The sequence below is a fragment of the Egretta garzetta genome, unplaced genomic scaffold, assembly GCF_000687185.1.
Source record: "Egretta garzetta isolate BGI_Z169 unplaced genomic scaffold, ASM68718v1 scaffold367, whole genome shotgun sequence".
NCBI classification, from domain to species: Eukaryota; Metazoa; Chordata; class Aves; order Pelecaniformes; family Ardeidae; genus Egretta; species Egretta garzetta.
The window spans coordinates 425,617-440,613 of record NW_009260192.1 but is presented as its reverse complement, the minus strand read 5'-3'; the positions used below and the strand labels follow the sequence as shown (position 1 = coordinate 440,613).

Sequence of the window (14,997 nt, the reverse complement as noted above, 5' to 3'; positions counted from 1 at the left end):
GATAGCGGGCAGGGGTCCACTGAAGCCTGCGGAAGTGGTTCTCTGAAACGGATTGTCAGTTTTAAGAGTTGACCGGAGGGCATCCCGCTGCAGGGAGACTGCTTAGAGAAATAAACTGCTTCTTACTCGTCAGTGAGGAGCTTACGCTTCATCCTCTCTGCACAACCGTGTTTCATTTAATGATGTTTGGTTGCGTAAAGGAAGCAATTGCCTGCGTTGCTGTACGTATCCAAAGTGGGCAGCCTACTGATGGACGTTGCTAATTTTGCGTTGCATCTGATGTAGAAAGTCGCAAGTGAAAAAGAGTCCGATGGCACGCTGCTTTGGGTATTAGAAATACACTGAAGAAGCCCAACTAGTTATGATCTGATCTTGGCTCGTATTGTGTCGAAGGGAGGAGCCCTGATAGTTCCCAAAGGGGACGCGTGGCAGTAGCAGGATAGAGAACTATTAAAATCTCAGTATGGAGTAAAAATTTTTTTCTCAAACTGCCAGAGTATCCAGAAGACCTTATTACTGCTGCTGTAGGAAAATACATCTGGGGCAAGCTAATTCCTGGTGTTACACCACACAGATGGAAAAATTCTCACCAGGGTTTCCTGCGAGCGAGCATGAATCACAGCCATGCGTGGCCCCCGCTCAAATGCCTCTGATTTAATACCACGAACAGTGCACATCTTAATCCATACAAGGTGGGGGTTCTTCCACTGTTGGTTGTTTGGGTGGGGTTTTTTTAAGCAAGAAACATGCCTGTTGAGGTACCTGAATGTGCTACACACATGGACAATCAGAACCGTGTTCTTTAAATTGTTCTCAGTCTATAGCGTTGTCAAATGTTTCCCAACTTTGACAGCAGCAAGATATGCAGGGAGCCAGAAGCCTGTTAGTATCGCAGGGTAAACTTTGTAAATAAAGTTACAGGCGTGTAGCTCCATGCTACCTGGGAAACAGGTCCACTGAACAAAATCTAAGCAAACGAGACGGTTACTTTGTCACAGATTTTGAGTTGTAGAATTTCTACCTTTCGTCATCTTTAACTACTTGAGCATCTGTCCACTAAGCTACAGAAGGGACTGTTCTTTTTATACTTTGCAAGCATGTAGATAAGCTGTTGCTGAAAATTTTTTAAGCAATATGTAGTTTGAGTTCCTGTCTTGGATCTGGATTAATCCGTAGATGACTATTTCAAAGGTCAAGGTCTTCCTGCAGAGAAATAATGTAGTTATTTATACATCCTGCAGCCCTGTACAATTGTATTCTTTTCTAATTACCCTATGGAGTAAAACTAAAATTAATAATTAAAAAAAAAATACTGCTAGCTGTAACTCTTGAATTTTTGTATGGTCAAGAATCTGGAGATAGCCATCCTGCTTGAAATTAAAATACTGCCATTATGATGGGAAAAGATTTAAAAGAGCACTAGGTAAACTTTAAAATTTATTTCAATGTTTGTATCTGACAAATAATTATGTATGACTAAAGTGAGAAAATGTTCAAGGAACAATAGCTGTAAATAGTGCTAGAATGTTATTTGTATATTTAGTGTGTTAACTTACAAAAAGAATATTACCAGCACCTTAGTTTAACCTTTGGTGCATTTATTTATTTGGACAACCTATGGAAGAGACAGAATTGAATCTGAATTTCAGAGCCTTGTTACCCACTGTAAAAACGCTTTAACTGACTTGGTGGCCTGCCATTTAAAAACAAAAAGCAAACGTACAACATCACAAAAGTCGTTTCCTGAACAAGACTTGGCCAGGAATGTCAAAGCTGAATGCTGGGGCGCCCCTTTCCTGATGTGCTGTGCCTTCCTTCCCTTTTCAGAGGGGCGTGAGGCGAGTAGGGAGTGCCAGTCACGCTTGGCTTTGCTGTCCCCCCCATGTGTGAAGCTGCCTTACGTTTTTCTTTAGATTTCAGCTCTTAAGATCTTCACTACCCTTCTGCAATCTGTTCGGAGTCAGGCTGCAAATAGGCGGTTGATATTATTTAATTTTTTTTTAAAATAAAATTCTGGAGAAGTATCCATTTATAAAGTATTCCTAGTGAATTCCTGTACATAAAGAATTTGATCTGTACATTCTGCTGGTTTTTATTTAGTGTTAGATGTATAAAGTTATGGTTATTTGTCATTAAATAAACTGAGCTTTGCCATGAATTACTCTTTGAAGCAACATTTTCTTGGGGGGTCGGGAGGGGGGAAGTGTTAGAGAATTACTTATTCTTCTTCTGTATTTAACCTTCCATATATAGATAAATGGCTGAATAGTTCTAATAATGCCTATTTTCTAATTTTTGCTTGAGTCTCAAAAAATTACCTTGTATGAGGGAGGGAAACCCACTGCCCTCCTAAATTGTGTCAGAACATGGCCACGCAAGAGCAGAGCGCTACCAAACCGGTGCGTGTTTGTACTGAAACCCCTTCGGCTTGCAAGACCTCTCAGTGGAGGAGGCAAGTGGGAGGTTGTGGCTGGGAAGTCATCCCCTGCTGTCCTTTCTCCTGGCTGAAGGAGGAGCTGCACCAGCTGACCTTGGAGCAACATCAAGGTGATGCACCCATGTGCATTAACCCTTCTGTGAGCCCATACAGGTAGCCAAGCTGAGTGGGAGGTGTGTAAGTAAATAAACCCCTTGAGTTTCAAAAGGCTGAGTGCCGAAGGAGAACTGCAGCCTGCCCTCGAACAAATGCTCTTCGCTAGGGACGCAACAGGTCACTCTGTGGCCACCATCGGGCGCAGGGCTTTCGGGAACGCGCTTACACGTCTAGTGTGACTTTGCAGGTACTTTTCAGCAAGCAGCAGTTTGTCTTGCACCCCCATGAGAGTTTTCTCCTGAGGGCAGTGTTTCTCATGTTAGGTGAAGTGCCCTGTAATAACATCAGCACTTGCTCACTCGGGGCTTTCAGATGCGTAGGAGCCCAAGCTCTCCTTGTCACAGTCCTAAAGTTCAGATGTGAAGGGGACTAATAAACAAGTATCCGAGTAACAAAAATAAAGCATGGCCTAAGATACTTGCTGGTGTCGCAATTGCTCTTTCACTACGCTGCTGTATCTGGTGTGGAGGTCGGTGTACGTATGAAAGTGACAGGCCACCACAGTTACACACCTCTTTCACAAAAGCAAAGGCAGAATTACGATTTTATAACAAGCTACCGAGCATCAGCCAACACTTTATGTACAACTACTATGTTTACAAATTATGGAAAGCTGGGGAAGAGAAGGAGAGAGAATTACATTTTTATTATGACTTGCATTACCTTAATACACTCGTACTGCAAGGAAAAACATAAACATAGGCTCACGACCTCAAGTTCCAGTGCAGCTCTTGCTACAGAACCACAAACGCTTTATTTGTGCATCTGTCTCATCAGGAAATCCAACCCCGAGAACCAAATTTAAGAACTAAGACACAAGATTCACAAGGGTTTTTTGGATCTCGCGCTACGCCACCGAACCAAAACAATACGTAAGCTCATGGCCAGCGGTGACCGTCACCGCCGCTCCTACTCGCCCTACCTAGCCTGAAGGACAGCTACCGGCACGTAAGTACCCACACCGCAAAAAGCGTGCGCCACTGAGTTTAAAGGTTTGCTTTGGTAACTGAATCTTGCCTGGACTCCCACCACTCCGGACTTCTAAATGGAAGTGCATAAACAGAAATTTAACACGCTATATAGAGTGCAAGCATAACAGTTCATGTTTCATGCTTTTTAATTCTATGGATGACTATGCATCTGTCCTGAGGCAACGGCTCCAAATTACTAAATGCAAGTAGCTTTCCAAAGCGAGCACTACGCAGTTTTTTAAGATGGCAATATATCAAAATTAGAGAACAGTAGGAGAGCCCTTTGTTAGTAAAAGCAGAAGAAATCAGGAAGGTGTTTGTTAACAGGATAAAGTAAAAAAGCAGATTGTTAGTTGCCCAATTTTTATGGGGTTCTAGCGTCTCTTGGCAGAGGAACTAGACAAATTACGGTGACTTTCAAATGTAACCTCCCCTTCCGTAGCTTAAGGGCAGAACTACTCAGCATTCCTCAATTTACAGTTTTATAGTGAATTAAAAAAAAAAAAACCAACAAACCCCAACCTCTTTGCAGAACACTTTTTAAGGCTACTAACTACACAGATAAAAACCCTGTTGCTTCCCCAAACAGATTCATCTTCTTGTCTTACGGCAGCCTAGAAAGAGTTCTAGTTACACCGGTGATTTCCAACAGTTTAAAACCTCAGTTTGCCTCTTTAGGCAGCAGACGCTGCTGTTTTCTCAAAAGCTGACTTGTCCTCCAGGTCTCCTCACAACAAAAGCTTTGGAAAAGCCCCCCGCAGCAGACCGCACTCAGCACAGGCGCCCCAGTTCTGGCAAGGAGGTGCTCCACAAATCTGGCAGACGCAGAGCTCAAGCGCATCGGGCCTGAATGCGGCTGCTGCCGCGGTGGCCACATGAGGACAGCGTAGTTGGGTTTTGCCAGAGCTGGCTGAATGCTGTAGCTGGGTCACCTGTGGCATGGGAGAAAGCCCATGAAATCAAAACAGTATCCACCATCGGCCACCTTACAGACAGGCTGGTCAGGCACTTCCTTCTGCTGGTAAAATACAGATTGCGAGAATCTGTGGACAGTGCACCTCCTGGGCTTTTAAAGGAATGAAATCAGGTGTGTAAGGGGCTACACCCAGAGTTGCCTGAACCACTGCCACTAGTAGGCACCTGCACTGGTTTGGGTTTGGTTTCTTTTTTTTAACTATTACTTTAATATATTTAGCAATAGGTGAGTTTGGATCCATTCACAACCCAGCAGGCTCACACGCAGCCTAGCTGCGGGGTGGCACAGGGAAGGTTACTCGACGACTACTTACATCTTCACCTACTGATGTCTCAACTGTTTTGCAAGCTGCTCAGGTGCTAAGTAAAGCTTTACTGCTAAGCAAGCATAAGCCCTCCGAGTTAAAACTGCGCAAGTTACTTGGATAGACATTTCAAGCACTGATAGGTATAGATACCTTGCTATACTGAGCAGCTAAAGTTCTCAGTGTATCTCCTGGAAGCACTTAAGATAGCTAAATCAGGCAATCTGCCATGAGTTTTAGGATCCCCAACTATTCTTAGAAAAAGAATAAAAACAAAACAAAAAAACCAAACAAAAAACCCCCCCACCCCACTCCAGGACTATCTCCGTGCAAAGACCATGACTGTTTAATATAAGCCTAGAACTTCACCTGAAGTTCTAGGTAACATTTGCCTTGACAATACTTTCCAGATCAGTTCTTTCCTGCAAGTGTTGGACATTAAACCCCAGCAGACACCCTTGTAGCTACAAGATCAAGCTTGTTAGGCACTCAGTCCTGAGTGGATTTAGGCCATCCCAATCATTTTTCTTCCGTGAAGCACGGACAAGGAACAGAACTCATCCATCAAGTGAGGCAGGATCTCTGCTCGCCTTCAGCTGAGATCTAGAAGCTGCTGGAGTCTCTCACAAGGTCAAGGATTATGTTTATTGACCACGGGAGCAAGTAAGACAAATATAACTTTTGCTCTCTCACTTGCATGGAAGGTATTTCCTAGCACGTCTGCTGTTCTGCCTAGCAATTTCCTAAAGGATTTTGAAGTACCAGGGAATTCCATTGAAATGAATGTCTGCTTCAGCCAAAGATGTGGAAGACATTGTTGGTGGCAGGTTAACGAAAAAAGAAGAGGCCTCAAAGTCATCCTCTTATCCTTACTCAAAGTTCCCTTTTGCTTTTTTCCAATACGATGGACCGAGACAGTATCAAGTAACTACTAAGGAGCAAGATAAAATAGTTATTCACTGTGAATTACCACTATCTTAAAGGGATTTATTTTGACAAACATAACCACATGTAATAAAAATAAGTGAAAAGTAAATGCTTCATTTTGCCTTGCCTAGTTCCCGTAATGCCCAAATCGGTTTTGGAAGTCCTGAAAGTCAGTTTTGAAAGTGTCTTTCGTTTTGTTTTAAATAAACCAAAGATTTCTGCTATGGAAAAAAAATAATGTATACGTTTTTATGTTACGTTTATAACAAGGCTTTTAAAGAAAATAGTTACAGGTATTCAACTGCATCAGACTTCAAAAGAAAAAGAGATTACACATACAATACAAAAATACAAAAAAATATTCTTTAGAACTTACAAACTCAGAAGTCTAAGTGGTCAGAGCTTTCCTAAAGTAAAAAAAAAAACAAAAAAACAAACCAAAACCCTTCAAGATGCACTTTCCTTTCTGCACTTGCAGGTTCAACTTCAGCATGAAGGAAGGTTTTAGAGGCAGGATGAAAGCAATTAACATATTGAATTCTACAGCCAGTTCCAGGCTGAAATTAATTTAGTTATCAACACTATCAGGTATCCGAGTTTAAAAAGAACCTTTTGTTTGTTGGGGGAGGGGTGTGTGTGCTGTTGATAACATCTGTTTAACCAGTTCTGCTAGTAAAATGTTTTAAAGATATGCAGTCTGAATTAGACAGTCCTTGCTAGGTTCAAAATCCTACAGCACTGTTCTGCAGTATCAAAGCTAGGAAATTAAACCGACCAGACTAACGTCGTTGTCAAAAATTACTGCAAAAGGCAGACAGCTAGGAAAAGGTGGAGTCTTATTTCTGAAGCTGACAATTGTTGGAAGCATTAGGACTGCAAATACGATATTCTTCTTTAACCTGATAGCATCCACTGAAGTCACAGACATCAAGGCATTTTGTTTTAAATGGCAAGACAGGGAAAGTGCATCTTAAGATTTTTCTTACTTAAGCAGTGAGTTATTGATTTTTGGTGTGGCTTTTATTCCTTCTAGGCATAGTAAAGAAAAATATTTCAACCAAACGTGAAGCTTAATGTACATCAGCTTGCCTTTTTGGTGGTGGCTTTTGTGTACCACGAGGAAATGCTAACAAGCACTACTCAAGGCTAATGATTTAAGAGGAGCACATTGAAAATACTGATTTACCTTTGTAGTGAATATTCTTTACAGACTGTATCTAATATACAGACAAGGCCCGTCTCCTTAGGATGAAACAAGCCACAGAAGGTTACACATCCTACATGAAGTTTTAAACAAAATCAGAGCTAAGTTACCAGAGCCACTCAGAGCAACAGAATTCCTAGTTTGCAGAGATTTAACAAAAGGTGACTGCAGGGAGAAGAAAAAAAAAATCCAGGTTATTATTTCCTGCATAAGTTTATATTCAAATTAATAGTCCAGTAACACTTCTAGCACAAGACAATGCTCACTTTCTTTAGCAGTATTCCTAGGAGTCAACTGTTTCTCCTGTTATGAAGAGGGAGCCAGAAGTGAGAATGCCAGAGCATTCAATGTCAACCTGATTAAAGAGACAGTAACCTTTTTCATCCACCTTAATTCATCACTGACAAAAAAAAAAAAAAAAAAATCTTAAAAAGGTACCACTCCAATTTCTTTATTATCCGTAACCTTTTGAAACTAATCACATGGAACTACAAAATTAGCAAATGCCTTGAAATCTGTATACAAAACATAAATTACCTCTAATTTCAAACTCAGTTATTAGTGTACCACTCAAAATCTTAAAAAAGTGGCTCCAAAGATAGTCTTATACCATTCTTAAAAAAGGAAACTGTTCCTTTAACGTTACACCCTCCCCTCCCCCCAAACACCCAACTCTCAATCCACATCATCATTTAGTTGTTTTCTTGGTCATGGACATTTCCAAGATGAGATTTTATATTTCGTTCCCATAGCTTCTGGTTGTCAGAAAAACCATGCTTTCCTTTATTGAAGGAATTTGGTCCTGCTGAGGTTGGTGTATCCCTGTGAAAAGTAAAACAAGAGCAGTTGAGAAAGTCAGTTCAACCACAGTAGTTTGTGCAACATGGCACTGAAAACGCCAATTTCAAGTCCAACCTGCCGCCAGAAACTACCACACATTTCTTTCTTTCCTCACTATTAGCAACTGTAAGGTGGCCACAGAACCCATCTCTCTGTGGCATGTCAAGGCAGAGCAACAAGACAGGTCAGCAGAGGAGGTGGGAGTGGCAGTAACTGCTGCCAGCTGTGAAGAATTTGTTGCAAGGGCTACAAAATTGAGGATCCAAATTTGCTACTGGAGAAAAAAGCCCCACTGAACATTAGCGAGCCTCCAAGGGACTGACTGAAAGCAGTCTACCATAATGAACATCTTTAAAATATACACACCCAAAGTTCATCCCGAACTGAAGTGAAGCCTCCTCTGAAAACATCCCTGTTTATCTTAGGATTGGCCCAATACTCAAATTTGCAGCAAGCAGAAGAATTACATGCATTTGTTTTAAAAGTAAACAAGCTGTTCTTTGTCTCTCTGGAAGAGATTATTCTCATCTTCCCCTTGCATGGGAGTTTAAAAATCTGAGCAGACTACCCTACTTCAGGGTAATTTATAAAATGGAGAACTAGAAAGATAAACAAAGTTTAGCAGCAAGCAGGAACTCCCACCTACTGCCTTTTCAAGAAGCTAGCTAGCTTCTATTTAATATAGAACCAATTTCTTCCTCAGAAAGAAGGTGGCAAATAAGATCCAAAGCGCAAATGTGAATGTACTATTTTTAACGTGGAGCTAAAACATTAGAAAATATCTGTATTAAAGTTTTCTTGTTTCTGTAGAAAAAGCCTTGTGAACCTATTCTATCTTCCTGTATTTCTAAATCATGCGCAAGATCTGACCTATGCTCGAGAAGGTATTGTCACACACTCACCCTTCTCCAAACCATAGTTAAAAGCTGACCTACCTTCCAATGTTCTTCATGCGCATCTTGGCTTCTGGAGGCATTTCTTCTGGCTCACTCTACAGAGAGAGAAAGGAGGTTAAAGTGTGGCTGGCCACTATCTTTTGAACATTTCAAATGCCTGGCAAGATAAAGTATGGAATACAGCCCTACAGAAAAGCAAAGTGACTGAGGACAAAACAGCAGTTCTACAAGGTTATAGAAAGAAATACAAATTCCTTTGTTCACCTCTGTGTAAGACAGAGCAGTAACACAACAGTAAAATATGCAGCAAACCAGAAGAAGCGCAACTTTTCTTTGCCTCCCCTTTACCAGGCCCAGAGAAAGCAACCATAAATTCAGATTATGTTGTGCAACTCATTTCCAAGGAAAAGTTATCAGCACTTTAACGATTTCTTGAACCAACACAGAGCTACAAAGTTGTAGTCTTAAACAGAAACACAAGAGAAGTTTTGAGGTTGAAAACCCCTGACATTTACATTAAGAACCTTAAATGACCCACTGTCTCTGCCTAACTCTAACCCGCGACGGTACTTTCAGTTGTGTTGATCAATAGCTTATTACTCACATCTTCATCTTCATTGAAAGCTGCTGCTACAGAAAGAGTTTTTGGAGCAAGGGTTGGAACAGGCTCTTTAGGCTTCTGAAAAAGACCAAACACACAAGTAAGTCTACTAGCTCAAAAAAGCTACCCTTGATATTTTAAGTATTTTGGTAAAATGAAGTCAAACATCTTCAATGAAATGGGCAAGGAGGGGGAAAAGTGTTTTTGTTTGAGTCAAGCAGATAAAGGTTTCTCTCTAATGAAAGAGGAAAACGGCTGTTCACTTGTGCATGCCATACCCTGAGAAGCAAGTTGAGCCCTCTCATATTACAATTCCCCACAAGCAAGTCTTAACTTTCTAGCACACTGCGGGGGTACACAGCCCCTGGTGCATGACACAAACAATTAAATCAGAACCCGAACAAGTTGGGCTATTCAAATTTTTACTATGTCACTGTTTCCATTATTCTTTTGGAGAATTCTTATCCATCAATGCCAGAAAGATAAGTATGTTTATTTTCTTGTCTTTTAACAACACAGCAGATTTCTGGCTTAAAACAATTCAGTACTTTTTAACCAGCACCAGTGTGCATCACACAGCCTGACTATTATAAGGCTCATTTAAAAAGTATTATTTTGATTTCAAATAAATACTTTCCCCTATTTAATGTGCAAGAAGGTAACAAACTCACAACTGCTACACGTAATACAGCGGAGAGATCAAAAGTAACTTCGAGATCACTAAGAAAGCATTGAGTCATCAGTAACCATTTGCTTCTACAGTACCACCAATTATCTGAATCAATCCTATACAGTGCTTCCTCCATTTTGACTTTATTGGCGATTATTTCATATACAGTCTTGGTTTCAAAGTTGATGCTGCAACAGAGTCCTTATGCGACTGTCTACAGCTATTCCTCACCAACAGTGTATAACATATAAATATTGTGCCATTTTTTAAAGCATCAGCTCCACAGGAATGGATAACATACTAAGGGAGTAAAAATAACTAAAAAGAAACAGGATAAACTTCAGCACTGTGTGATCTAGTGCACTGTCAGTCACACACTAAATTCAGTGAGCCAGAAATCCTGAGCCAAATTTATTGCCACTGGAAGTATCTTTCTACACGAGAAACAGGAGCTTGCTAGTGGCTCAGAGAAGGCAGCTTTTTCCAAAGTCTGAGCTGACCTGATTGCATTTATACCCGAGAATGCTGCCAGCCCACATCTCCCTCCCATCTCAAAATAACGAAGCACTCTTTTTGCCTTTTGCAGGTCTGTAAAATGCTGGCATTGCAGGTGCAAGCCTTTCATGATTATAGTCTGAATTTAATACAGACAAGGATTTATAAGGTATCCATCACAGTGGTATGTAGGAAGTGTAAATGAACTGTATTAAAAAGAGAGGCAGCATCTGGCTTGTCCTTGTCCAAGCTAGCAGAGGACTATTTTGGTAGTAAAGAGAAGCATCAGATTCATATCTGCACAAGGATACCTTGTACTGGATAATAAAGGGGATCAGAATTCTTGGGAACCTATATAATGAAGCCTCATCTCTTGCACCTTATATAAATGAATCATAATGACCTCGCAAAGCACAGGCAAAGTCATTGAAAAACAAACTATAGTTCCCCATGCTAAAATAAGATCTTTGGAGTGGAAGACTACCTATTAAGCCATCTAGGAGAGTACTTGCTTTCTAGTAGCTTCAGCATCCTATGCAGTGAAGCTTCCAGCACTCATTTCAAAGTAGCCTGAACAGTTTAACAAGTCTGCTCATTTCCCTCAGGAAATTATTCCAGGCTTATCAAATCTCATTACAAAATCATTCTGTACGTTCAAAGATTTACAGTTCATTTCAATCAAGCCTTATGCTTCCTGAGACAACTGACCTGTTATTAATCACCTTGAAGTACTTACACATGCATGACTAGCTGGCCCTGCAATGCTTGCTTAAACTTTATTCAAGTTACCCACATGTAATTCAAGGCTTTCCTTCTGCAAGGAAGCCTCCCCAAAGCACCTTCCCCTTTGCCTCACTTCCCTTAAAATTAAAAGCCCTCAGACAACTTACATTTGCTCCTAGTTTGATGGATATTGCAGATGCCTTCTTTGCTGTCTGACTGCCTATGGAAAATCCAAACTTGGACATTTTGGCAGGAGCAGGCTTTGTGTTGAAGTCTTCAGCTTCTTCATTAGCTGCCCGTTTCTCTGCGCTGCGACTCGAACTTTCTCCTCCATTACTGGAAGAAACAGTCTTAGTTTTCACAGGTTTTTCTGCCTCTTCTTCAGGTCCTGGTGAAGTCGAAACAACTTACCAAGATGAGCTATTTTTACTGAGCAGATTGATGGGAGCAGCAACCTCAAAAAGCATTATACTTTGGGTGCAACAGGTAAGGTGTTTTTAGTGACAGCAGTTTCCACCAATGTACATTTAGTGGACAGCAAAACACAAAGAGGAGAAGAAACTGCAAGCACTCCACTACTTGTAAAGAACTTCTTGTGTATGAGCCAGGAAAACAATCTTGAAGCACCATCTCTTTATTTAGTATGGAAGTCAAAGTTCATGTAGTAAATTAAATGTAGATGACTAAATCTTTTTAGGGTTTAAGTTGCCATAGATAAGCTTTCACAATTGGAATCCCAATTCCAAATCTAGAGTAGACAATCTAAGTTAAAATTAATTATACTAAATTTCTACACGAACATGTCCATGCCAGTCTCTAGGCTTGTCTGGCACAACTCTAAAATCATGGAAGTGACTACAGTGAGGCCGGCTGTCTCAATCATGTTTCAAGTCACTGCTTGTCCGCATCTCATCTGTAATAAATCTGCCAAGCTCTGCTTGAGGAAGGAATCAGCACTAGAAAAACATATATATAGATTTCATCTTTTCCAGTTTTGTATAGTCATGGAAAACATAGCAGCTGAACAATGATCCACAGAGAAAAAAAACCACTCAAGTCACATTTTCATTCCTATACACTCAGCTTCTGCAGCTACACCAAGAGACAAAGGTGTCCTTGGAAAACTCATACTGAACATAATAAATGCTTCAGCAAAAATACATTTCTCTGCTGCTGCAATAAGCAAACCACTGCAGTAGCAGAAGGAGAAAAAAAAACAAAACCAAAACAAAGCAAAAAAAAAGGAACTGGGGAATGGACAGGAAAGTGCTCATACTATCAACTAAGAAAAAAATGGAGCTAGCACCAGTTCCTTATTATATCAAGTGGAGAACAGGACCCTCCACCTGCAGCAAATTCAGACCGTCAGGGGAGAAAGCTCTTTGCACTGCTCTCTAGCAGCAAAATGCTATCAATTAAGATAGAGCAATGGGAGAGAAGCTAATCTCAACGGGAGGTCAACAAGATTGTAGCTCTGAGGAAAAAAGGAAGCAAATAACATCAGGAGAAAGAAGAGCTAGGGACACCATCTCTATATATTTTTCTGCTATTTCCCAAACAATAAACAACAGGACATACATACCCTTTCTACCTCACTCTTCTGCTATCAAGATAACAAGTGATTGGAAAAAAAATGGATTTATTATTCACCTTTGGAAACATGGCAGATAGCAAAAAAACAAAAACAAATTACTAACTTTAATCAATTTCACTCTATTAAAAAAATGGTACTGGTCTGCACCACTAGAAATTTGACCCAAAGAGTATAGATATAAAAGTGACAAACAAAGGAGGAAAGAGAAACAAGCAACATTTACCCAAGTGACCTTGGGTACTGGTTGCTGTTTTAGCAGAGTTTTCTACGCAGCAGTCTGCAAGGCTATGAGAAGCTCTTTACAGCTAGTCTATGAAATCACATTAAACAGAATATTCAATTACAAGTCCAGTCCAGGTAAACTATAGACTGTAAAGAGATTCAAGGGTTGGTAGAAAATTCATTGGCCTTAAAAGTATTGGGACCGTGGGCCAAAAAGTCGTCTTTTTCGTAAGATACAAAATCCACAGCCGCCCAAATCTCAGGGCACACTGGACCAGTCCTGGTTGCTAAGCTAATGCTAGCTTGAAGCGAACGACACTACAGCTTATTTCTTTGAGTGCAAATTCTAGAATATTGCTAAGCACGAGATGAAGCCTACCCACATCTGTTTTCTCACAAAAATATTAAATAGCTTCTCTCTCAAAATTAGCTCCTAATGTTACTTCTGCTAGGCTCCACTTAGGATGAACTGTAGATTGCAGAAAGAAACAACCTTCCTTACAAAAACTCTTACTGAAGGAGCTATAAAGGGCATAGGACAATTGGGGTAGGTAGGCAGGGAGCCATTGTGCTGTTCTATTTCTGCAGGAAGCAGAAATGCAGACATATATTATCCATTAAACAAGTCTCTCCCACCTCCCATGCCACTGCATATATATTTTTCAAGACAGTAAGGCTCCTTTATTATTTCCTAGAGATCTCAAGGAGGTCATACTTCACCTATAGAAAGCACCGGTACTACATCAAACACTAGTTTGACCAGCGCCCTCTTCATGGATGGCAGTAATAAAAAGCTGTCCTACTTCACAAATGAGTTTTTCTGATGAGTATCAACAAGCTATGTAAGTGGACAACTTTTGCTATCTAGGAGGTTTAAGCGACAAGACTGACAGTGCTAATTGCACAGCATTTCAGGATCTCTTGCCCCTGGGAGCACGACCATTTGTGGTCGTGGGAACAAACCAGCCACAACTACATTAACTTTAAGGTAAACCCCACTGATCTTGGCAAAAGCTAAAGACTCTAAAATGCTTTCAAAAATCATTAGGGAGTAACTATCCTTCCTTAAGGCCAAAGTACTGTAACTCATTAAGATCATGTTCCAGGACATCAAACAGTACACAAGACAGTACGGGTAACTGACATACTGATGCTGTCCAGTTACTGTATTACTAACACAAAAATAACCCCAAACCCCAACCAACAAAAAAAACCCTGAACCAAACCCACAAACCCTCCCCCAAAAACCCAACAGAGAACCAAGACTCAAGGAACTACCTAAAATCAGCTATTCCTGTTTGTAATTCAGTGATTATTGGAAATAACACTCACTGTTGAGGCTATCCTAAGTAGTTTACAAGTATATTTAATCTTTCAACAGATCAAAGAAACACCCTCTGCCTACAGATATACTTAAACAAAAAAAAAAACAAAAAAAAAAAACAGGAAAGAGAAACTTTATCTTTGCAAAGACACTGTCTTCTCAATTTTAAGTCAGGGGAAGAAAAAAGCAAAGAAACATGATTAAAAATTTTAGAAGAACTGAAAGTAAGTAGTACAGAAAACGACAGGAATGTCCAATCGTAATGTAAATAATATAAAACCAAACAGAAAACTTGCAGATTGCTGCCAAGCAAAAAACACCAGGGTGCATAAAACAGCAGATAAGGAAGATTCACTGTACCCATTTTTAAAAGGTACCACGGCTGTTAAAAGCTAATCTTTAAGGCGTTGTCTTCATGCTTGCCAGCAGCAACAGCCAAATTTCTCTCAATACACGGCAGGGCTATTCCGTGTAGTTTTTTACAAAGAGAGAAATAACGCATTTACGTGCCCAAAAAGAAGCTGTTGGACGTTTAAAAAAAAGCTCCTGTAAGGCTGAGGCGTGAAGACAGCGGGCCCAGACCTCGGCCTTTCCTCCAGCTCAGCCCCCTCAGGCCCGGGCCGCCCCATCTGCCCGCAGGGCCAAGCACAGCACGGC

At 40.6% G+C, this 14,997-nt stretch overlaps 1 protein-coding gene across 1 annotated transcript; it reads right to left on the bottom strand.

The window, feature by feature from the left end:
- Nucleotides 1-3,062: 3,062 nt before the first annotated feature.
- Nucleotides 3,063-11,607, bottom strand: LOC104129294 (PEST proteolytic signal containing nuclear protein; the record flags this gene model as incomplete). Its single annotated transcript, XM_035897555.1, has 4 exons — nt 3,063-7,797; nt 8,751-8,806; nt 9,316-9,390; nt 11,368-11,607. Coding segments are annotated over 4 exons (501 nt in total), but the record flags the coding sequence as incomplete, so codon positions are not given.
- Nucleotides 11,608-14,997: the final 3,390 nt, after the last annotated feature.